Raw genomic sequence first — 23,993 nt, 5'->3', positions numbered from 1 at the left:
ATAACTCGACAAATGTGTCAATCTTTCTCGCTGCTCACAGGATCGGTGCCCCAGTAATGTAATTTTTTTTCAGATATTCGTTTTTTTCTATTAATTATTTTTATTTACATGTAATGTATTATTTGCCCCAGGGATACAGGTCTGTGAATCGTCAGGCTTACACATTTCACAGCAATCACCACATCACATACCCTCCCCAATGTCCATAACCCAACCACTCTTTCAAAACCCCCTCTCCCCCTAGCAACTCTCAGTTTGTTTTGTGAGATTAAGAGTCTCTTATGGTTTGTCTCCCTCCCGATCCCATCTTGTTTCATTTTTTCCTTCCTTACCCTCCAACCCTCACACCCTGCCTCTCAAATTCCTCATATCAGGGAGATCATATGATAATTGTCTTTCTCTGATTCACTTATTTTGCTAGGAGCTGATTCTTTGAAAGAATTAATAAGGTTGAAAAATCCCTGACCAGACTTGTCAAAAAGAAAACAGAAAGGACCCAAATAAATAAAATCATGAATGAAAGAGGAGAGATCACAACCAACACCAAAGAAATACAAACAATTTTAAGAACATATTATGAGCAACTATACACCAGCAAATTTGACAATCTGGAAGAAATGGATGGATTCCTAAGGACACATAAACTACCAAAACCGAACCAGGAAGAAATAGAAAACCTGAACAGACCCATAACCAGTAAGGAGATTGAAGCAGTCACCAAAAAATCTCCCAAAAACAAGAGCCCAGGACCAGACGGCTTCCCAGGGGAATTCTTTTTTTTTTTTTTTTTTTTTTTAACATTTTTTAAAAGATTTTATTTATTATTTATTTGACAGAGAGAGAGAGAGATCACAAGTAGGCAGAGAGGCAGGCAGAGAGAGAGGGGGAAGCGGGCTCCCCACTGAGCAGAGAGCCTGATGTGGGGCTTGATTCCAGGACACTGAGATCATGACCTGGGCCAAAGGCAGAGGCTTTAACCCACTGAAGCCACCCAGGCGCCCCACAAATATATATATATTTTTTTTATTTATTTTTTCAGCGTAACAGTATTCATTCTTTTTGCACAACACCCAGTGCTCCATGCAAAACGTGCCCTCCCCATTACCCACCACCTGTTCCCCCAACCTCCCACCGCTGACCCTTCAAAACCCTCAGGTTGCCCCAACCTCCCACCCCTGACCCTTCAAAACCCTCAGGTTGTTTTTCAGAGTCCATAGTCTCTTATGGTTCGCCTCCCCTCCCCAATGTCCATAGCCCGCTCCCCCTCTCCCAATCCCACCTCCCTCCAGCAACCCCCAGTTTGTTTTGTGAGATTAAGAGTCATTTATGGTTTGTCTCCCTCCCAATCCCATCTTGTTTCATTTATTCTTCTCCTATCCCCCTACCCCCCCCCCCCCATGTTGCTTCTCCATGAACTACCCTATGACCCAGCAATTGCACTACTGGGTATTTACCCTAAAGATACAAACATAGTGATCCGAAGGGGCACGTGTACCCGAATGTTTATAGCAGCAATGTCTACAATAGCCAGACTATGGAAAGAACCTAGATGTCCATCAACAGATGAATGGATAAAGAAGATGTGGTATATATACACAATGGAATACTATGCAGCCATCAAAAGAAATGAAATCTTGCCATTTGCGACGGCGTGGATGGAACTAGAGCGTATCATGCTTAGTGAAATAAGTCAATCGGAGAAAGACAACTATCATATGATCTCCCTGATATGAGGACATGGAGCAATCAGACAACAAAAAGAAATTAAAGACAACCAAATTGGCAAAGAAGAAGTCAAACTATCACTCTTTGCAGATAATATGATACTATATGTGGAAACCCCAAAAGACTCCACTCCAAGTCTGCTAGAACTTGTACAGGAATTCAGTAAAGTGTCAGGATATAAAATCAATGCACAGAAATCAGTTGTGTTTCAAGTATTTCAGTGGTTCATTGGAAGGAAAACTCACTGTGGGACAGGACATTTAGGTAAGTTTCCCTGGAATACCTACTTCGACATAGTGGTTTAAATAGCTCAAAATGAGGGGAACACTGGAGATGAAAATTTTAGTCAGTGTTGTATTATATGAGCAAAAGCATTATAAGATTAAAAAAAGTCAGGCCATTTTTCAGGAAAATAGGGGAACTATCTTGGGTTTGAGAGCCAAGTCTAGAACTAGACTGTAGCAGAAATAGCACTGAATTTTAAGGTAAGGAGTTTATCTTCTCCCTCATATGTAATTGGAAGCCTTATATGATGAAGCAATGGCCTGCAATATAAATTTGACAGTAATATAAAGAGAAATAATAAAAGGGAAATTAGAGAGTAAGCTACTACAGCTGTCCAGGCTTAAAGCAACAGAAATGCAAAGGAAATAATCTATCCTAAAAACATATGAAAGAACCACATATGCTATGTATGTATATGAAAATATGATGTGAGAGCATATATTATTATCATGTTGGCTATCAAGTCAAGGAATAATGAAAAGTGAAAGATAAAGTAACTGATGTTTCTGGCTTAGACAAAAAGGGAAATGACTGACAGGGAAAACTCAGGTTAAGAGGGTGTTGATTTAAAGAAAACAGTAATGAGTTTGGACTTCAAAATGTTACCTTCAGATGATGACAGGTAAAACTAGAAAGGCAAAATAGGCGTCTGACGATGTAATAAGACATAAAGAAAAAAGTGAGAGTTGAAGGTACAGACTAAGGATACTGAATAATAAGAATCAGTAAAGGAGGAGGCAAAGATGGAAGAAAGCAGAGACAGAATAATGTCCCAGAGGCTAAAAGTCTTTGAAATGTAAAGAAAAGGGTATACAATGCAATTACCTAGTATAATTGAAAGTATAATTACCTAGTATAATTAGAAGAGGACCAAATCATGGTTCTGTAATTTTGTGAACATAATTTACTCAAACTTTCCAAACCTTATTAGTTTCTTAATCAGTAAAAATCTTATTTAAGTGGCTACTGTGAAGATATGAAAGTGTCTAGCATAGAACATGGCTAATATCCTTTTTCCTTTAGGTAGCTCAAGGAGATGAAAATGAGAAAGAAGGCAGTAGATTTGGTGACTGGGAGAAAAGAAAGTAGTGCCATTCAAGGGGTCTCTTTCTACAGAGTGATGGGGGCTCAAGTCTAAGAAGAAAGCTAAGGAATGAGCTCAAGATAAGGAAACTGATAGCGCAGTCACTTGAAAAATTTGTTAGTACAAAGGAGGAAAAAAATATTAAAGAACACTGAAGGTCAAAGAGTGAAACAACTGTTTTTTCAAGACAATTCTGACCCATGCATATCAGAAGATGCAAGAAAGAGAATCAACAGGGAGAGGAAAAGATTGGTAAAGAAACAATAAGAGATAATGAAAGCGGCAAAGTAGAGAAAAGGGGAGCAGGGGAAAGACTGAAAATACAAGTGGAATCAAAACTCACCACGCTCTGGCCAAGGTCCAAACACTTCCCACTGTAGGCAAGGAGAAAGCCTGCAGAGGACTGACATGAGAGACAGAGCAGCCTGTAACACTGTGGCAGAGTACACTAGCACACACCAAAGACACTTCCTGAAGCATCAGATCCTGGAGAGTATATGACCTCTTCTTCATAAAGTCATTACTCTCAGGAGCAAGAAACATAAACGGCCTTCCAAACGCAAAGACAAAATGCTAAGATGGAGAAATTCATACCAAAAGAAAGAACAAGAAAAGGTCATGGCCAGGGGTCATGGCCAGGGATCTAAGTGAATAAGACAAGTAATATGCCTGATCCAGACTTTCAAGCAATAATCATAAGGATACTAGCTGGGCTTGAGAAACACATAGAAGACACCAAGGGAGTCTCTTGCTGCAGGGATAAAAGAGCTTAAAACCAATCAGGCCAAAATGAAAAATGCAATAACCGAGATTTGAAACTGATTGGATGCATTGACCATAAGGATGGAAGAAGCAGAGTAACCAATTAAGCGATAGAGAAGATAGAATTATAGAAAGTAATGAAACTGATCAAGAGAGGGAAGGAAAATCTTGGATCATGAATGTAGACTTAAGGAGTTGGTAATGCTTTCTGAGACTGGAGGAGAGGACAGTAGAGCTGGTTCAGAGACAGGCATATTAAGAAACTGATAAAGGCAGAAAACAGCACATATTGGTTTTCTTCTTAGGGTGCATAAACCATCTAGAAATAGTTGGAAAAGAGCTGAATTGGATCCCACAGTGAAGTGGTAAATATTTCTATCAACAATGGGAATCTACTAGGAATAAGTTCCTGTTCCCTGTTCTTTAATTTCACATATGATACACTGGGAATCTACTAGGAATAAACAGAAGGAGTGCCAAGCAAGCAGGGTGATGTTAATGTACTTCATCCCATCTCATTTTTTTGTTTGATAGAACAGGTGTTTGCAGTAATTAAAAAAATTAAGAAATTTTGTAAAGGAGACTCCATAGAGTGTGTTATTAAAAACTTATGCAAATGAGAGCCTCAAGACTTACAGAATCAAATTAGAGTAGTGAACTGTTTTGATGTAATTTGTTTAGGAGGCAAACAAATAATTCAAGAAATCATGAACAGATAGTTTACACCAATATTAAGGAATTTATAATCAAGAAAAAAATGTGTTGGGTAAAGAAGATGTGGTGTATATATACACAATGGAATATTATTCAGCCATCAAAAAATGGAATCTTACCATCTGCAAGGACATGGATGGAACTACTGGGTATTATGCTAAGCAAAGTAAGTCATTTGGAGAAAGACAATCATCATATGATTTCATTCATATGTGGAATTCAAGAAACAGAATAGAGGATTATAAGGGAAGGGTGGAAAAAATAAAGTAAGAAGAAATCAGAGAGGAAGACAAACCATAAGAGATGCTTAACTACAGGAAACAAATTGAGGGCTTCTGGAGGTGAGGGGATATTGGGTGATGAACATTAAGGAGGGCATGTGACATAATGAGAATTGGGTGTTATATACAACTTATGAATGACTAAATTACCTCTGAAACTAATAATACACTGTATGTTACTTAATTGAACTTAAAAAATAAAAAGAAAAAATATGTTAGGTATTAGTCATCTATTCTTTTATTATTGTAAGAACAGCTCTTTGCACACAATTCATGTTTTAAGATCCATCTATGTTTCATTCCTTCTATTACATCAATACCCACATTTTCTCTCCCCTTTTAATAAAGTCTTTTTTTTTATTCAAATCATTATTATCCATTATTATCTGGTGTGGTTCAGAAGCAAAAATCTACCATACATATATTCAGGATCAGAAGTTATACAGGTAATGGAGTGAATTCTACAAAAACAGGTATGCAAAACCAAATAAAAAAGAACCAGCTGTTGTTGCAAACCTAAAACTGACTTTAAAAATATACATTCTTAATTAAAAAACAAAACAAAACACTGACCATGGTACTGACAGTATCGGCTACTGGCACAGAATGTTGGTAGAAACATTATGTAGCAGTCTGTGTCAATAACAGAAATCACTCCAAAAACAAAACTGTTGATATCTTTGTTTTCCTAGAGAACAGCATAATATAGATATTTAGAAAAAAACTTGCTTTAACTAAATTTGTTCCAATTTGCTTTTGTATACAATGTAAAATCCAGACCCACGATTACTATTTTTCAGGTAACAAACTTATCCTTAGAGCATTACATAATAGAAAGCAAACTGGACACCACATTTTTAAAGGACATTTGAAGAATTTTAAAATAACAATCTTTAAATTTTAACAATAAATATTTGTAAAATAAAATATATATAAAATAACATAGTTCAATCTAGATTTCTAACTTTTCTTTCAGTGAGAAGAGATATAATAATATTCGAATATGTATTGCAGCCACAGTGAAATGAACAATTGAAATATCATCTTTTCACATTAAAATATGTAAAAATTAAGAGACACAAAAAATGTTATGGATATTTATTTTAGTAAAAAATAGCACAATAGAGAGAAGTCAGCCTTTTATAGGTTAAATGGAGTATTCCTATGGTCTTGTTTGAAAATAGTACTGATGGTGATATTATTTCTTCTTTTTTATAGTACTTTCAGAAACACTTAAGCAAGATGCAAAATCTATTAATTTTTGTTCAGTTGGCAGTTCTCACTCTCCCTATTTAATCAGAGAATATGTATTCTATAGTTAAGGGGAAAAAAACACATAGAACTTGAACAGGTGAAATCCATATGGGGATATATATATATATAGTGCAAAATTAAATTAAATTAAATTAACACCTTGCTTTTTAGTTGCAGCAAAGTAAGTACAGATTACTTAATAAGGAAGTTAAGACTAAGTATGGAAGTTTTTGTTCTGTCATTTCTTTTCGTTCTACCCACAAACTTTTGCAGGGTTTTCATCTGTAAGTTTCCATACCACTTTCCTCTGGTGTAACAATGACTTCAACATAAACTTTAGAAATAACATATACTGCTTTTTTCATGTTAAATTTAAGCTGTTCATACGTAATGTAATTGTTATTCCTAACCTAGTCACTAGAGTCCAAGACTAAAGTAAAAACTATGCTAAGGTTTTTAAAGTTGTTCTATATAGAGAGACTACACAATTGACAAGAAAAGTGTTCCCCTTATTGAAGTGCCTACAGGTAGGCTATTTATTCAATGGAAACCGCTGTGTGACTTAGTTATAATTAAGAGGAAAGGACATCATGACAATTGGGACAGAAATGTTAAGATGATTTTGATGTCAGTTTGAAATATGAACTGCAGATTCCAGTCTTGTCTGTTCCCTAGGAAGAACAGAGAGCACACACTGTCCATGCTTATGTGGGAGAAGTGACAGTTGCGACGAGACAGTGCTGATATACTGCAGTCAATTCCTTCTTTTTTAAATTTTTTTTGAAATTAATAGATTTTATTTGTTAGAGCAGTTTCACTTTTGCAATGTGAACAAAAGTATAGACAGTTCCCATCTTGGCTCCAACCCTCAATTTGCCCACCCCACCCAGCTTCCCCTGGTATAAGCATCTTGCACTGATACATTGGTCAGCCAATTCCTTCTTATACCATTACTGAAAGTGGTCAGAATGAGACATTCTGGAGGATAATGAAGAATCATACTGTTCAGTTTTAAGTATGAAATATGGAATGAAATCAACTTATTTACAGACCCTGTTTGAAGTGGCAAGGATTTCAGCTTTCCAAAACAATTTATGGGTTTTTTCCCCCATACATCAGAGTGTACAATGTTGATGAACTGCTAAGAATAATCACACATACACCCTAAATTATTTCTAGCCAGAAGATGTTAATGGGAAATCTCACACAAAGGAGGGACAGTTCAAAGAAAATCTAAAGAAAAATGAAAATCCTTCTAATGGAGTCCAGGGGAAATGGAGAAATGTAAGACAGATCATTGTGCTTCTTTTTTCATAGGCAAGAAAGCAATGACATCAGACAAAAATCACATAAAGGTCATTATCTAGGTTTTAAATAACAAATAAAAATTAGTTCCTATTAATTAGCTTTAATAAACTCAATCAGAAAAAGTGTCACACTTTGAGTTCTAATAGTCCCCAAAAGTGTCATTCTGCTGACTGGGATAGATCAATAAGATGAAGAACATGATGTTAATTTTTAATGATAAATTACTACTATTAATATTATTGATAAGTTGCTGGTAGCTAAAGTAAGTTACTTGGAAAGGCCCCTTCTTCTCTAAACTGTTTACAAATTAGAAAAAGAAAGCATTCTAGTCAAAATCTGGAAGTAAAACTATGAGGTGAAGGTACAATTAATAATTCAAACTAATGAGAAAGTGACACATTTGAATACAATACTGACTAATTTAGAATTCCTGCTTAATAAAAATTACATGCAAATAGATTTAAATGACCAACTTGACTTTGATAAATAAAAATTTTCTCATATTACCTAGATTCTAGTATGTACATTTATAAATATAGTTTAACAGCCTTGAAACAATTTTGAAATAAACAACATTAAGAAAAAACTCCAAGTCTTCAAGGAAGACAAACAGAGAAGCAAGCTGGGATTTAAACCGTAGTCTCACTGCCAGCACATGTGTACACTTCTTCATGTAATTACAGTATCTGTTCATCCTACCACTATATTCAGACACGACGCAGGTTTTAATCTGAACGTAATTTTGGACGCCTAATTACTGTTTAAAATGTCCTTAAAAAGATTAAACTAAGCACCACCACTAACACAAAAAGTTACTATATATGCAAAACAGTGTTCATCAAATGCTAGAAAATGAAATTAAAGGTAAAGGGTATCATCATTTCATCATTCAAAGCTAGCAGATGTTGGTGTCACTGATACATACATTATGAAGGAACATTACTCAGGTGTCAAATATTTATCTATTAGGATCTGAAAGTTAAGGGAGGATGAACCCCAAGGCCTACAGCGGTGTTTGGCTCTTCATAGTTTAAGTTGTCATAGTTGTACCTCTAGTATAAATATAAAGCTAAATTTTGGGAAGCACTTAGAGGCACTAAGCATTTAGCATACACTATTTAATATTCACAGTAACATACTGTATATCACAAATATCACTGTCTTCATTTTATAGATGGGGAAACTGAAGCCCAGAGGTTAAATAATTCACACGGTCTAAGTCATATAATTAGTAAGTGCAGAGATACTTAATAAATATTTGCTGAATGAATGTTTGAATCTGTACAAAGCCTCCAGGTGGCTTTCAAGAGAATCTATCGACTTTTAAGGATTATATAATTAAAATAAGGGGTTAAAAAAGAACAACATAACCACAACAAAAACCTGTGAGTTGGATCAAAACTGCAGCATACTTTGAAATGCCTCAAATTATAAACTCTCAAAACTTGGGAGTCACCAGTACAAATAATAAAAAGCAACAGGTCATGATATCTTTACTTGCTAATGGCCAAAGTGGTTCACAAAGATCTTAACATATTTATTATAAAGAAGGCATCTTCAAAATACTTATGACATGAAAGAAAATGTTATATAATATTAGGAATAAATGTATATTATAGTTAATTGGTAAAACATTTGCATTAATGCAATGTTTCCTTTATATTTCCATATTTCAAAGGCTGCAGTTAGGGCACCTGGATGGCTCAGTCATTAAGCATCTGCCTTCGGCTCAGGTCATGATCCCAGAATCTTTGGATCTAGCCCTGAAGACCCTGGGATCAAGTCCCACATTGGGCTCCCTGCTCAGCGGGAAGCCTGCTTCTCCCTGCTCAGCGGGAAGACTCTAATACAAATCACTCTCCCTTGGTTGTGTACTCTCTCTGACTGTCTATCTCTGTCAAATTAATAAATAAAATCTTTTTTTAACAGTTGCAATTAATTTGATGGATGCAGTACAACTGATGACATCCAAGAACTGAGGAAATATATATTATTTTAGATTTCTGATGAAGAATTCATCTTTTAGAGTGACATTTACTGTGGTATCGGTATTCACAATTGCTACATTCAGACAAGATGTGTAGGATAAGATGTGTTCTACACAAGATGATTGGACACAAGATGTGTCCAATTTTGGACATTAAAATTGAGAACTTAGGTCTAGAAAGTGTTGTCAAATTTCACTGAAACTGTGGTCACAGCAGATAACAAAGAACATGGACGTATTAAGATGGTCAGGATACTGCAAGGAAATAAAAGGTAAACAAATTTTTATTTGAAATGTACTTAAAATATTAATACAATATTGTAAATTCACCAGGTATAGGCATCTAAATTGGCAACAAAAGAAAAATTCAAGGAAAAAAAAATTTTTTTGCTCATTTCAGCACTGCACATTTTAAAATTTGTAGCATGGTTGCTGTGGTGCTAATATATTCTACCTTTATTCTTTCTTCTAGTTGAAAGTCCTAGATTAATACATTGTCCACTAATTTCTGTTTATATTTACCCTAGGTAATTCACACTAAATGAGGTAACAGTATCTCCTATGACATACTCGGGGGAAAACAAAAGCAAAATGCATCAGGTGGTTTGACTGATGAATAAGCTATAGAATATTCTAGGTCTGAATCTCTTGTTCAATTATATTAAGATGAAAGAGGGCCTGGGAAATTTTTTCCCTTTGAAGCTTCTAAAGGGTTTACCCTAAGTCCACATACTTCTGTGGACTCATTGTATACCACATACTGGAATGATTCGGTAACAAGTGAAGGGGAAGGTAGTCCAGATCTATTATGGTCAGGGCAGTATGTAAAATAAAGTTGACCTGAAAGACACAGGATAAAGTTACCTACTTAAATGTAAAGTTAACACACGATGGATCAGATTGAAAAGAGATAAGATATATCCATACGTACCATACACATGCATGTTGCCCTCAAAAAGGTGAATGGCCTCCAGTTTAGTATGATCTGACTCATCATAACCAGACTGAAAATATTAAATTATGTAGCCAGAGGGTAATATTCAGTGTCTGAGAGGCATAGTTTTTCACTTTGACTCTAATACAAATCAAGAGAAAGGGGTTTTGCCAATTAACTTGAGTATTTTAGATTTCTCAGGTAAATAATTCCAATAGAGATAGCTTTTTTTTTTTTTTTAAAGATTTTATTTATTTACTTGACAGAGAGAGATCACAAGTAGGCAGAGAGGCAGGCAGAGAGAAAGGAGGAAGCAGGCTCCCTGTGGAGCAGAGAGCCCGATGCGGGGCTCGATCCCAGGACCCTGAGATCATGACCTGAGCCGAAGGCAGCGGCTTAATCCACTGCGCCACCCAGGCGCCCCGAGAGATAGCTTTTTAAGCTATATACAGTGACGGACTCCTCTCCATGTCAACTAGTTCCCTTGCTCTGACTAGATTCTCATCAGCAAATTGGGAATAAAATTAATTTGTTGATGAAAATTAGCACTGTTTATTCTTATAAAAATAATTTGTGTTCAGGATTATGTATCAAATTCTTAACAAGTCCATGTAATGATGATGGCGATGATGCATTAGGATGCTCTTGATTGCAAACAACAGGAACCCCTATTCAAAAAAGTAAACGGATTTACTTTCTTATACAATAAGAAATTTCAAAGTATTTTGGCTCCAAGGTTATTAGGCTCATGGACCCAATTCTTTCTTCCTAATGTTCTATTTGCCTGTGTTAATAGCACTCATGGCTGCAAAATGGCTGCATCCGTTCCTATCATTATATACTCATACATTAGTCCCAGAAGTATACACATGTACAGGTATGTACACATACACACAGATATGGTATTACCTTCTTCTGTCTCTTTTTTGAAACAAAATTTTCTTTGCACGTTTCTTCCAATCTTCCAGGTCAGAACTAGACTGCATGGACGCCAAGCCAAGAGGAATAATATTATCATGATTACCTTGGAATAATCTGTGTACAACTCCTGAGGCTGGGAATGGAGCTATCCTTTCAGCTGCCTGAAGTTCTTCATCTAGTAGTAGTCTAAGTGAATATCTGAGTAGTCTAAGTGATGTGATTTAAACCCTGTCCATACAGGTCTATGTGATTTTTTTTTTAATTCCTTTTATGATAGGATATAGGGGTATTAGAAAGACCTTGAAGACATCTCCTGAGTTCCACTTCTATCCTTCTGTTTTCCCCAATTTGTGGGAAAAACTATTTTCCACTGATAATGAGGCTTCATTACTTCAGCTATAGCATAATTACAGACCCTCATCCTTTTTTTTTTTTTTTTTTGTCATTTTTGATCAGTGGCAGGAGGACCTATAACTGCAAGTAGGTAGTCTGAGCAACCAATTTGAATTGTTGTGCCACTTATCAATATTCCTCCTTTGGGTACTAAGGTTTCTAAGCCATTAGAGCCCAGAAATAAAAGAAGCAGAAAAACTAATTCAGTAAGTGGCCCACTAGTGAAACTCGTGCTGCAGATGCTTAGGCCTGCCTCAAAGCCATTTCACTCTTTTCATTCCTTTAGCATCTTAGCCACAGTTGCTAAATCATGGTAACTCTAAACCAATTAGTAATCCCATCTATTCTGTTCTCAATAGGTCTAGGAATGTTCATGTGATTCAGTATGTCCATTAGAAATCAGAAGAAGTACACGAAAGGCTCCTGATTTTTATGCCCCCATCTTTGTGATTAGGATACTTTCATACAAGGATGTGATATTTTGAGTGGTGGTGGCTAACTTACTATCAAAAGAAAGCAGAAGTCAACAACACACCTTGACAGTCTGTGATGAGATCAGTCTATCACTGAAATAACTCTCGGATACCCACATATGGGTCTCTTTGGAGGTGAATATATATGGTTAAGCCACTATTAAACTGTCTGTTTGTTCCAGCCAAACACCCTATGTGATACATATAGGAGAAAGTGGGCAGTATATGTGCCAAACTTAAAAGCATCCTAGTGGCCTATCAGCCTTTGCTGAAAAATGTGTTGCAAGAAATAGAGTTAGTATAGAGAATGAGATATCAAGGGTGTAATGATAAATTATCTGTATAAATTATTTGATATGAATGCCTGTATCAATGTCTAAAGGTAGTTATTTGAATTCAATATTTCTATCAGGTTTGTTGTCCTACCCTTATTTTACAAAGTAACATTTTTTGTAACATATTAGATGACAATCAAAATACAGAACATAGATAAATCTCTCAGTCTTTCAAGGCACAACTGTCAGTTTTAATTTTTTTTTATAATACTATCAGACAAAAGGAGAGAGAACAAATATAAATTCTTAGACTTTCAAAAGAAAAAAGATTACCTGTAAAATAGGCATCAGATAACTGTCAGTGAACAAGAGGGTATTCAAGCTAGGTGTCTATCCGTTTAGGAACATATATTTATTTACACATAGTAAGATACACTAGCATATTGCAGAACATGTCCCCTGGAATGTTACTTTACCAAAGTAGAAAAAAAAAAAAGAAAAAGATACTGTCAAATAAATTTAACACTATGTCAAATAAATTTGGATACTACTACATATAACACATACTCACAATGTGCACCAATGTATTAAAGACTTGGAAAAGTTATTCATTAAATAAGCTGACTAATCATAACCTATCATGGTCAAATTTATTAGACTTGGGAACTCCTTTGACTATGTTCTTTAACCTGTGGAATAATTACTCAAAAGAATACATTTGGAAAATGCTTATCGGTACATTCTGATGATACCAATCAGGGCTTTCTATGTCTAGGAATAAAAATAAAAATTATTTTTCATTACTGTTGCTATGCTATGAAGTAATGGTAATAAACATTTTGCTGTTATATACTGGGGCAAAAAGTCAGTAAGATTTAATATCTGAGTATTAACTCCTGAGTTCCTTTTTAAAATGAAAACTATAAATTTCCCATTTATATTTTAGCTGGTCCAACAACAAAAAGAATACATTATCATGAAAATAAATTGCATATGCATTTCTATCTAAAATATATACACAGGTTCAATTTAAAATATTTCTTGTAAAAGATTCTATCCCAGATCAATCTAATAATTATGCAGAAAATTATATGCATGCATGTGGGTCTTCCTTTATGAAGGCAAGGAAAACTGTGCTTATATAATAGTTAAGACTGTTTTTAACTGATCCCAATGGGAATATTATTATTTTTTTAAAGATTTATTTATTTATTTGAGAGAGAATACGTGAGCGTGGTTGGTGGTGGGGCAGAGGAAGACTCTTCAGCCGACTCCCGCTGAGGGGCTTGATCCCACAGAGCCCGAGATCGTGACCTGAGCTAAAACCAAGAGTCCAATGCTCAACTGACTTAGCCACCCAGGTCTCTTGAGAATATTATTTAAAAATTTTTTTAAAAACATATTTACACAAATAAAAGTATAACCTATAATGTATTGAAATTAAACCATGTTTGCTCCCCAATTTTTCAGACTCAAAATTTAAAAATAACTAAGTCAAGAAAAATTTTTCATACCAAATGGAGCTCAAGGAATATAGCTAATTTGTTGAGAGGATAAATTATTTTATTATAATACTGCTAGCAAAATAAAATCAACACACGTAACTAGTACATGCAGGGGAAATACAGCCTAAGGTAAACAGATGGTTTTCAGCACATTCCTCTACTAGAATGTGGTCACCTGCCACAAAGTACACAAGCTCATGCACAAGATCAAGACTTTACATACAGCTGAGATCACAGGTCATGCAGATAACAACAGCGTGCTAGATAATCGTACCACAGACTGGGCGGATGTTCTCCCCCACCCCATGAGCCACTGTCAGCAGTTGCTGTGGAGTTTGGTTACCCATATCCGTGACATGAACGATGTCCTTTGGAGAATCTTGTTCCCTGTGGCTGTAAGTATTCTTATTTTTATAATACTTTAATGATACTTGCTATCGAAATGATAAGTACAGAACTAGAAATTATGGAAAAGTAGACTTTTTATAATACTGAACAATTATACACATCTTACCTCAGGTACTTACAATAAACACTTATATTTATACATATCATCAAAACTAATTTACTTCTCAGGCTTAAATGAACCCAAAATAACACATCTGATGATACTGCTCCAATTAGAGGGGGAAACTATGCCTCCAAATAAAAAGCACTTCCTGATTTCTAACACTCAAAAAACATGGCAAGAGTCATTCTAAGACCTGGCCAAAGTATGACTCATACAGATTAAGTTCTATATAAAAACATCTATTAGGATAACTCTTTTAATTACATGATTTTAATTCTGAAGGCTTGACTTGGATAAACAACCAAGTGATATTATTTATGTTAGTCAACAAAATAAAGTATAGAATATAGTCGTTAAAGTACTTTCCTTCATTTCTCTGCATCTACAAGTGTATTTATCTCAATATCCTTCTTTGCCTATTTATAACCTAGGTGCATTCTGCTAAAGATAGGATTCTATTTTGTTATCAGGTAACGCCTGCTAAGCTACTGATGTTCATAAAAGGATAGAATCAGAATTCTGGAACCACAAGTCACTCTGAAAGGTTCAGCTCTATGTCTCTTGAGAGTACCTTTCAGAGAGTGAATTCAACTTTCTGGAATGCTCCAGGATATCTTTAAGTCAAGCAAGGGAGTGAAGAAAAAGAAAATACAGCCAACTCTCAATAACAATGGAAGGTAGGATGGTTAAGTAAAATCTGAAGATCTAAAAATCTTATTTTAATTAATAACTTCAATCCCCTCTCTTAGCAAACATTTGACTTAAAAAAAACTTTAAAAAGTTTTGTTAGATAAAAAGAGGTCTTTTAATTTTACCTTTCTTCTATGTTCACTCCTCCAAACACAGTAGAGGAGGTGTAACAAGAATTCTATAATCTGATATGTGTAGCTGCAAAGATGGAAACATATTTTGACATCTAGCTTTTCCAACTTAGAGATTTAAAACTATCCATATCATATTCTAGCAAATGAGGGCCTATCTACGGTTTCATCTTTGCATAAAAATGATGGCTTTATAATTTATTTTAAAAATTGGTACTGCTTTAGCAAGGAATGACTACTTACCATAATTAATACCAGCAGTTACATCCAACTTTTCTAACTTTGTAAATATACCAGTACTTACCAAGTTATACTTTCCTTAGAATGTACCAAGTTATTACTTTCCTTAGAATGTAACATAGCAAGTGATATGAATTAAAGATGACAGTTCTACTCATTATCAGTATAATTCATGACAGGAACCAGAATGCCTTAATAAATTGGGCATAATAAGACTGGGGATTGCAACAGCTGCCTTTCTTTACATATCTAAAGTAAAATACTGTACTATTCTGCCAAGATTCTCCAGTAATCATCATTTCACTAAGAGACTGATATAATATATGTATCTTATTATAAAATTTGTCATATGAACTGTTTTAACTAGCTGCAAGTAATGTCAAATGCTAGCAAACAGAATAACGAAGCCTTTGAAACCATGTCATTCTTCAAATACGTTAAGTAGAAGAATATCTTGTACAGAGTAGCTATGCCATAGTGCAAGATCAAAAAGTGACATGCTCACTGTTGCTACATATTTAGAAGGAACAGAACTTGGATTTGACAAAAAATAAAGTAAAAACAAGTGTCTTTTATGATAAAATGCAGCAGAAAAAAATTTACAATCAAGGGATAAGTTATAAAACCTAAATTTATGACAGTTTATCTATTCATTTGCCTTCTAAATTAACTATCAGTCCTCTATTCAATCTGAATGTCAAAACTCTTAAACAGTAGTGAGAGAACAGATTTCTTAATTTAAATATGTACATTAGGCTCTATAATATATATGTTTTTTTATATTTGTGGTGCCAAGACTTAACTGATAATGGATGGTGTTTCAGTAAAGCTTTGCAATGGTGTTATATTTTTTATTTGTATACAAGGAGAAGTTAAGAAATTGTATGTAATAAGTAAAGATCAATTTTTAAAATGTCATTTGTATTATGTGCATATTTATAAAATCAGTATTTGTATAATATTCAAATATTTTACATGGGGGAAACAGGTTTTTAATTATAATATAGCTAAAGTTAAGATATTCCAAAAAATTTGATATATTTTGCATATATGTGCATATATTTGTATACACATGCATATACTTGATATATTTGCATAATTTAAATAGTCCTTTAATACCTCTACAACAAATGAAAAAAAGTTGGTTTTTGAAAATTAAATCAAAATAACTGCCAGCTAAATTTTTACACAGAAAAGAATTCAACTATTAGTATTCTGAGGGCTGTATAATTTGTTAGATTTCTAAAAATAAGCCTAGTAGACATTTAAACATTTCTGAGGGAAAAAAAACAACAACAGCATTTCTGAGAATCTGTACTTTCCAGGATATGTATTAAAGCAAGAATGGGGGAAAAATATCAGTGAAAGCATGGTCTTCGTATTTTGATATTTTGATAAAATTATTCAATTTTATGGCAATCTATAAGCAGTTTCTATGGCAACATGGACTGTTAAAGGCATTAAGAAGACAACATTTTGATGTGTCACAAATGGACAATGTCCTTTGTGACTGTCTCTGATAAAAATAGCCTCGTTACTAAATAGAAAAATAAAACAGGAAGAAAATGCTGCAGATAAAATCTGATGAACACATTCTGTGCTCTCCACATATAATGCAGTCATATTGTAATCAGGTCCAGCAGAGGACTGCATATATGTCATGGAAGCTGCCACACAACATGAGCAGGTAGAAAGATTTAAAATGTGAGTTGGTAAGGTAAAGAGAAATGACTATGTTACATAGCATTAACTTTACTTAGTGGGCTTCTCAGTCATTTCCTCATTGGACAGGAATATTCAATGACCTGTTACTTTACTTGCAAGTTTATTATATTGGAAAGCTGCAGTAAGATCATAATAAAGTTCAACTCTTCCAAATACTCAAGTTCTTCACTTACCTCCTCTGGGTTAGCATTAAAGGTAAGGCTGCCTTCATCCAGCTGCATGTACAATTTTCTGAAAGAAAATCCTAGAGGTGGGTTCTTATTATATATGGAACAGTGACCCCAAGTGGATTTACACAACCTGTAAAAGATAAAATCAGACAAGAAAACATTACTATATTTAATTTCCTAAGCTAAACATGTATACACATGATAAAATAGTAACATGAAATTTATAGCTCGAAAGTTGAAAATGTTTAATTCTGTACTTGTTTTTTGTTTACTAGAGTATGATTGACAAATGCCTTCAATTTAGCAATTCTGATAGTACTTAATAAACATGAGTTAAAGATTAATAATATTCAAGAGGACTATTTGAAATTAAATAGAAACTACTACTAATAATAGCAATGATAGCTCTTTATTTAAAACATTTACCCGGTGCTTACTAGATGTCAGGCACTATTTAAAACATTATACTAGTATGAACTTGCTTAATCTTTACAACAATGTTATATGTTGGTGCTAAAGATAAAGAAACACAGACACAATAAAAGATAAAAAAGTTGACTTGAACCCAAGAAGTCTTACTCCAGAGCTAGAAATCTTAACCAAGAAGCTAAATAGGATTAAGTTACTATGATCTATTGCAAAGTAAAGTTGAATGAGGGTAAAGACTGTTAGGTTGGGGGGAGAACTTTGTCGTTGTTATTTTTTTTTAAACAATATATATATTGATAACAGGCAAAATAAACATAGAAATTACAATGCTATTAACTTTAGTACATACATCAAAAACTGGGTATGACATTAAGCGTACCTGCTTTTAAGATGCTGCTTCAGAACACTTTGTTTGTTTGTTTTAACATCACAGTGATATATGATTGTTTAAAAATTCTAGGAAACCTAAAATGCTAATAGTTTATAGCAAAACATACTAGTTTTGCAGTTTGGGATAGTTGTGTCCAACTCTATATAAAGGCATTAGCTACTGGTTATTATTTGAAAGCTTAAGCTTTATCTCATTTTATCTTATTACAATGCCTAGAAATTCTGGATCATTAGATTATAGGTCATTAAATCTTAAAAGTGCATTACTCTAGAGATATAGAGAATACTGCAGTTATATTTTAGTAAACTTTTAATGACACTATCTCAAAATTATCTGATTTTTGTGTGTTCAAAACACCTACTTGTACTGATAGATATTAAAATAGTTATCATTTTCTGATAATCATTATTGATTTTTGACTCAAATTTCATGCCACACACATACAATGTATAGGGCAACAAGAAAAAGTTACTGTCTCAGCCTGTAACATCAAAAATTGTGAGCATAGTGGGTAAAATATGTAATTTAATGAGAATATCTTAATAGTTATTTATATCCTTGCATTATTTTTACCAACCAAATGAAATCTTTGATTTCATTTGAGTTAGTGAGTTTTAGTGAGTTTAGGAGCTTGTTTAGAAAATTATCAATATTTTAGCAGAAGCTGTAGTCCTATAGCTTTTGACTTTTATTACTGAGTGATGTGAAAATAATAGAACCTCTCAACATTAATAAATGTTTCACACATCTAAAGTTAAAAATAAAAACTAAGCTGGGGTGCCTGGGTGGCTCAGTGGGTTAAGCCGCTGCCTTCGGCTCAGGTCATGATCTCAGGGTCCTGGGATCGAGTCCTACATCGGGCTCTCTGCTCAGCAGGGAGCCTGCTTCCCTCTCTCTCTCTCTGCCTGCCTCTCTGTCTACTTGTGATCTCTCTCTGTCAAATAAATAAATAAAATCTTAAAAAAAAAAAAAAAAACTAAGCTGGCCTTCAATTTAAAATAGAAGCACTTTACCACTAAGAAAAAAAAACAAGTGTCATAAAAATAGGCATAATTATGTGGTAAAAATAAAGGAAGCATTTCTTTCAGAAATGAACATCCAGATTTAAATCTCAGGTAAAGAGGACATTCTGATTGGGTTCAGATAAGCTTAGAAATAAACTTTTTCTTCAGAGTTCAAATATAGGATTACGAATTAAGTTTACTGGAAATACTAAAATGCAGAAATTTTAAATAATTAATGAGCCAGTTTTAAAGTATTTTTATTTCTTCTTTTACTGAGTAAGAAATTAATAACCATAAACACTACTAATAGTAGTACTTTCACAGTACCTTCACTATAACAAGACAATGAGAGTAACAGGATGACACTTATGATTTTTATCTATTTAGAGGTTGAGAAAGTAACTAGATAATTAATACTGTAATTCTGTAGCATCAGAAAGCCCAGAGTTAGAAATGTCATTGTTGGCAATACATTTTTACTAAAGTTTGGTTATTTGGATAATTTACTAATTCTCTCAATTAGATTTTCATTTAGAAATTATTTAAAGTCACAAAAAGACCTTTGTTTACAGATATGTTTTAAATAACTAGAAATAATGAGATATCAATAAACCTTAGACACCAGAAGTTGAAGATCCCAAACATTCTTCTAAGTTTGGTAATATATTTATGACTCAAGTATATGATACTATTTAAGGAGTAACGGAAGACTGAAGTTATACATAAAATAGATTCTATTTCAAACATTCTTAAATTTATAGGTTAAATTTAAATTGATATAATTGCTGTTACAATTTCTACAGTCCACTTTTACTTCAGCAAGCAGAGTATCTCCTTGCATTCTACTATTTTCCTACTTCATTGATGAAATGTTGGTTAGAAAAAATAAAAACTAGATCAATTAGTTACCACAGTTTATATTAAGAAGCACCTCTGTGATAGAAGGAAGTATATAAATTAGTAAACACACAATCTTCATATGGGAAGCACAAACTATACCAGGGGTGTAAACATTAAATTTTGGATTATAAATTCTCACTTAACTTGTATTCTTTTTTAGATATTTTATTATTTTTTTAAGTAATCTCTACCTCCAATGTGGGGCTAGAACTTACAGCCCTGAGATCAAGAGTTAGTTGCATGCTCTACCGACTGAGGCAGGCAGGCACCCTAACAACTTGTATTTTTAGAATAAACTGACATCTCTTCACTTTTAACTTCTAACTGTAGAGTCATTTACCTTTATATCCTTCTTTTCCCAATATCAAATTTGACTGTGATGATGCCTCATTATCTTTCTGAGTTTTAATAAAGAGAAAGTTAAAATACAAACCGAGGTTAAAAAGAAATAAGTCATAATATGTGTGTGTGTGTGTGTGTATAATAATAAAAACATTTAAACATGATTGTGTTTAGAGATATCTGAATCAAACATGTTAGGCTGAACTTACCCTTGCCAGAGAAGTTCATCATTCGCAAGGTCCTGCCAAACACATGAAGCTAAGCAGAGGTCAGTCGCGTTCAGGTAGGACAAAATGGTAAAGCTTAGCTCAGGAGGCAACATTTCCAAATTAATGAATCCTTCCTGTTCTTTAGATTTCCGTGCCTTCAAAAGATGATATATATCGATGCCTCCTTGGACTTGTTTACGATGACTGGTGTTAGAAATGTTGTTGGCAGCCATTCTCCTGCTCTGCTCTCTGCTGAGGTAGCCTTGCTCACTATAACCTTCTTGCTGTAGCTGCTGGTTTCTGGCCACTCTCCACAGCCCCTGACCCATCTGCAAGCCTGGGAGAAAGCCAGAATGTAGTATGGTTAACTGTGACACGAAGCATTAATTTACCAGAATTAACATTCCTCATTAAAGCACATTGAAAGGAGCGGTATGTTACAAAGTATAGCTGGAACATCGTAAGTACGAATCTTGGACAGAGAAAATTGCAGAAATATTTGATGTGATCATCACTTTTATCCCAGTTTGCTAACTACTTTTAAAGTCCACAGGTGACATAATCATTTTTCACATGGTAAGATCTAAAAGTTACTGATGTCCTAAAGACTCTTACAAATTATAATTATGTGGACTTATGGTCCCGTATTAAATACAGCTCTGATCAGAGCACAGGACTTTAGTTAAAAGGCCTCTAGACCCTGCTTTTTATCACAACTCAGGCTAAGCTAAGCTAGCCCCTTTTAAACAAACTCCCAGATGCATAACAGCTGTGAAACAGGCTTTTCCTTTAATTCTTGCCAGTCTACGCTTAAGTTGTAGACTGTAATAAAATGTAACATAGGCCCTGAAGTCTAATTCAGAAACCTTATAAATTAGACACCTAGAACTCCATGATAAATAGCTTAGTAATGACTATTTGGTTTTGTTGTTACTTTAAATAAAAATTAGAATTTAGTCTAATTTTCCAGTTCTTCTCCATATAGCCCTGTAGATTCCTTAAAGGTACCTGGGAAAAGGTAGAAAAGAGTGTACTCCTTTACCTTCATTTGACCTCCAACCAGAGCGGCTCTACATTTATCTGTTAAGAAATACTGGACTAGCTAGTTTACAAATGTTAGGAAACTACCGGCCTAGACTTTCTATTTGATCTTGGCTTTAAAATAAGTAATTTTTCCTAGGCAAATAAATTAATAGAGAAACATAAAATCAGGAAGAGATTTTAACTAATATAGGTACTTCCATGATCCCTTTTCCAAACAAAATATTCTTGTTTTATAAATCTGAGTTGGCTACTAATATGTGTGTATGTAATTTAAAAATTGGGGGGGGCTGATTTTCATAGAAAATCATAAAATAAATTTCATAGCATGGCCCATCTATAAAACAGTTTTAATTAGCTGTTTATAATGAGAACAAAAAAAGAAAAAAAATAAAAAACACCCAGGGGTGACTAGAAATTTTAAAAATTAGGAACTTCAGAGATTGTCAAAGATACTATTTTTCAGTATTTAAAAAGACATGCTCCACATGTATGTTTACTGAGTTATTGGCTATTATTCAGATAATGACTACTGTCATGGGTTACTTGTTGATCAGAACAGGAAAACAGTCCAGGATAATTTTTCACTCTTCTTCACAGTGAACTGCTTGGAATCACAAGAATTTAAGGTATAACGGGATGGGGGAGTTCAAAGCAAAGGAACATAGTAGTTTTTAAATGTGGGGAAATTTATTTTTACAAAGAAACCATAAAAAGTAATCTTTTATCCCTAAAATACATACCACAATAATGGTAGCAGTTCTTAAATTAGTGAGTAGGCTATAATAATTAAATTTGCATTTTAATATAGGATATTAAAAGATTGAAAAGACACAGAGCCAGAGAAAATATCTGCAAAAGACTTATCTGACAAAGGACTAGTATCTAAAATATACAAAGAACTCTTAAAATTCAACAATAAGAGAACAACCTACTTAAAAATTTGCAAATGATCAACAGATGTCTCACCAAAAAAGATATACAGGTAGTAAATAAGCTTATGAAAACACACTCCACATCATGTGTTACTCTACAATCTCAAATCAAAACAATGAAATAATCAATACTACACATATATTAGAATGCTTGAAATCCAAAACACTGACAATACCAAATACAGGCAAAGGTGTGGCAATGCAAAATGGTACACTCATTTTGGAAAACAGTTTGGCAGTTTCTTTATCATATGATCTGGCATTTGTGATCCTTAGTACTTACCCGAATAAGTTGAAAACTTTTGTCCGCATAAAAATTTGTACACAAATGTTTGTGACCTCTTTAATCTAACTACCAAAACTTGTAAGCAACCAAGATTTCCTTCATAGGTCAACTGATAAACCTTGGTACATCCATACAGTGAAATATTTAGAACTAAAAGAAATGAGCTAGGAAGCCATGAAAAGACATGGAGGAAACAAATGGATATTACTAAGAGAAAGAAAATGATCCGGACAGGCTACATAATGTATGATACAAATGTATCCAATTATTTGACATTCTAGATGGAAAAGGCAAATTACAGAGAGAGTAAAAATGATTAACAGAAAAAATAAAGAATATCAACAAAAATTTGTAAGGAATTTTAAGTTTGCTAAGTGTTTAAACAATGCCATATCTTATTACAATGTAAGTATAACTTAATTGGCACAAATGTAACATTTTAATATTCAAAAATCATAAAGAAAGGTATGTTATTTCTATCATGGCTATTTCCCTGTTTATCATATCAAGAAAATATCTAGAATCACCTTGCTTGCTAAGGTCATTCAGCATATCTTGTCCTTTTTTTTTGATGATCCCATTTAGTCTTCTCTTTTGTTTTTGTATCACTAAAAGTAAATAATACAACAGGGTAACTATAATGTTTGAAGTCTCAAGATTTAAAGCATTTAATATCAATTTCTGTGTATTTCCCCTGCAGCATCTTTCTGGTTAAGCAGCTGTTAAGCAGCTGTTGTTATTCTCAGGGATGTTGCTAGGGAACACAGAATCAGGGTGATTTCCCTAGGATCTGGACTTTAATGGGGATCACTTAAGTTGAGCACTGGATAATGTGATTCAGAAAGCATCCGGCAGGTAGAAAGAGGTAAAGCTAGCAGCTGGCTCTTGGAGGGGGGAAAAAACCAACAAAACCTTGATGGGGAGGGTGGAAGTTTGAGGTTCATATACACATAATTTAGACAAAAGAAACTGCATTTTCTATTTTCCTACTGATGAATAACACCACAAATTGCCTTCTTGGAATATCCTTTTCGCTTTAAAGCAGTTCTTCATACTGCTTTAAACAAAGTATGATAAACCACTTGAGG

The 23,993-nt window shown here is 34.0% G+C and overlaps 1 protein-coding gene across 1 annotated transcript in view; it reads right to left on the bottom strand.

Moving 5' to 3' along the window:
• The window catches only part of FBXO8 (F-box protein 8), a 50,877-nt gene that overhangs the window by 10,683 nt on the left and 16,201 nt on the right, over nucleotides 1–23,993 (bottom strand). Inside the window, exons 2-3 of the mRNA XM_045988988.1 lie at nucleotides 20,644–20,980; nucleotides 17,372–17,498 (exon numbers count right to left, since the gene is read on the bottom strand). Coding sequence (XP_045844944.1) covers nucleotides 17,372–17,498; nucleotides 20,644–20,972 — 456 coding nt within the window. The 5' untranslated portion in view covers nucleotides 20,973–20,980. The remainder of the gene's footprint in view (nucleotides 1–17,371; nucleotides 17,499–20,643; nucleotides 20,981–23,993) is intronic.

Source organism: Meles meles, chromosome 2, assembly GCF_922984935.1.
Source record: "Meles meles chromosome 2, mMelMel3.1 paternal haplotype, whole genome shotgun sequence".
In the NCBI taxonomy this organism is placed as follows: Eukaryota; Metazoa; Chordata; class Mammalia; order Carnivora; family Mustelidae; genus Meles; species Meles meles.
The sequence above is the reverse complement of the archived record's forward strand: the minus strand, read 5'-3'. Positions and strand labels throughout refer to the sequence as shown.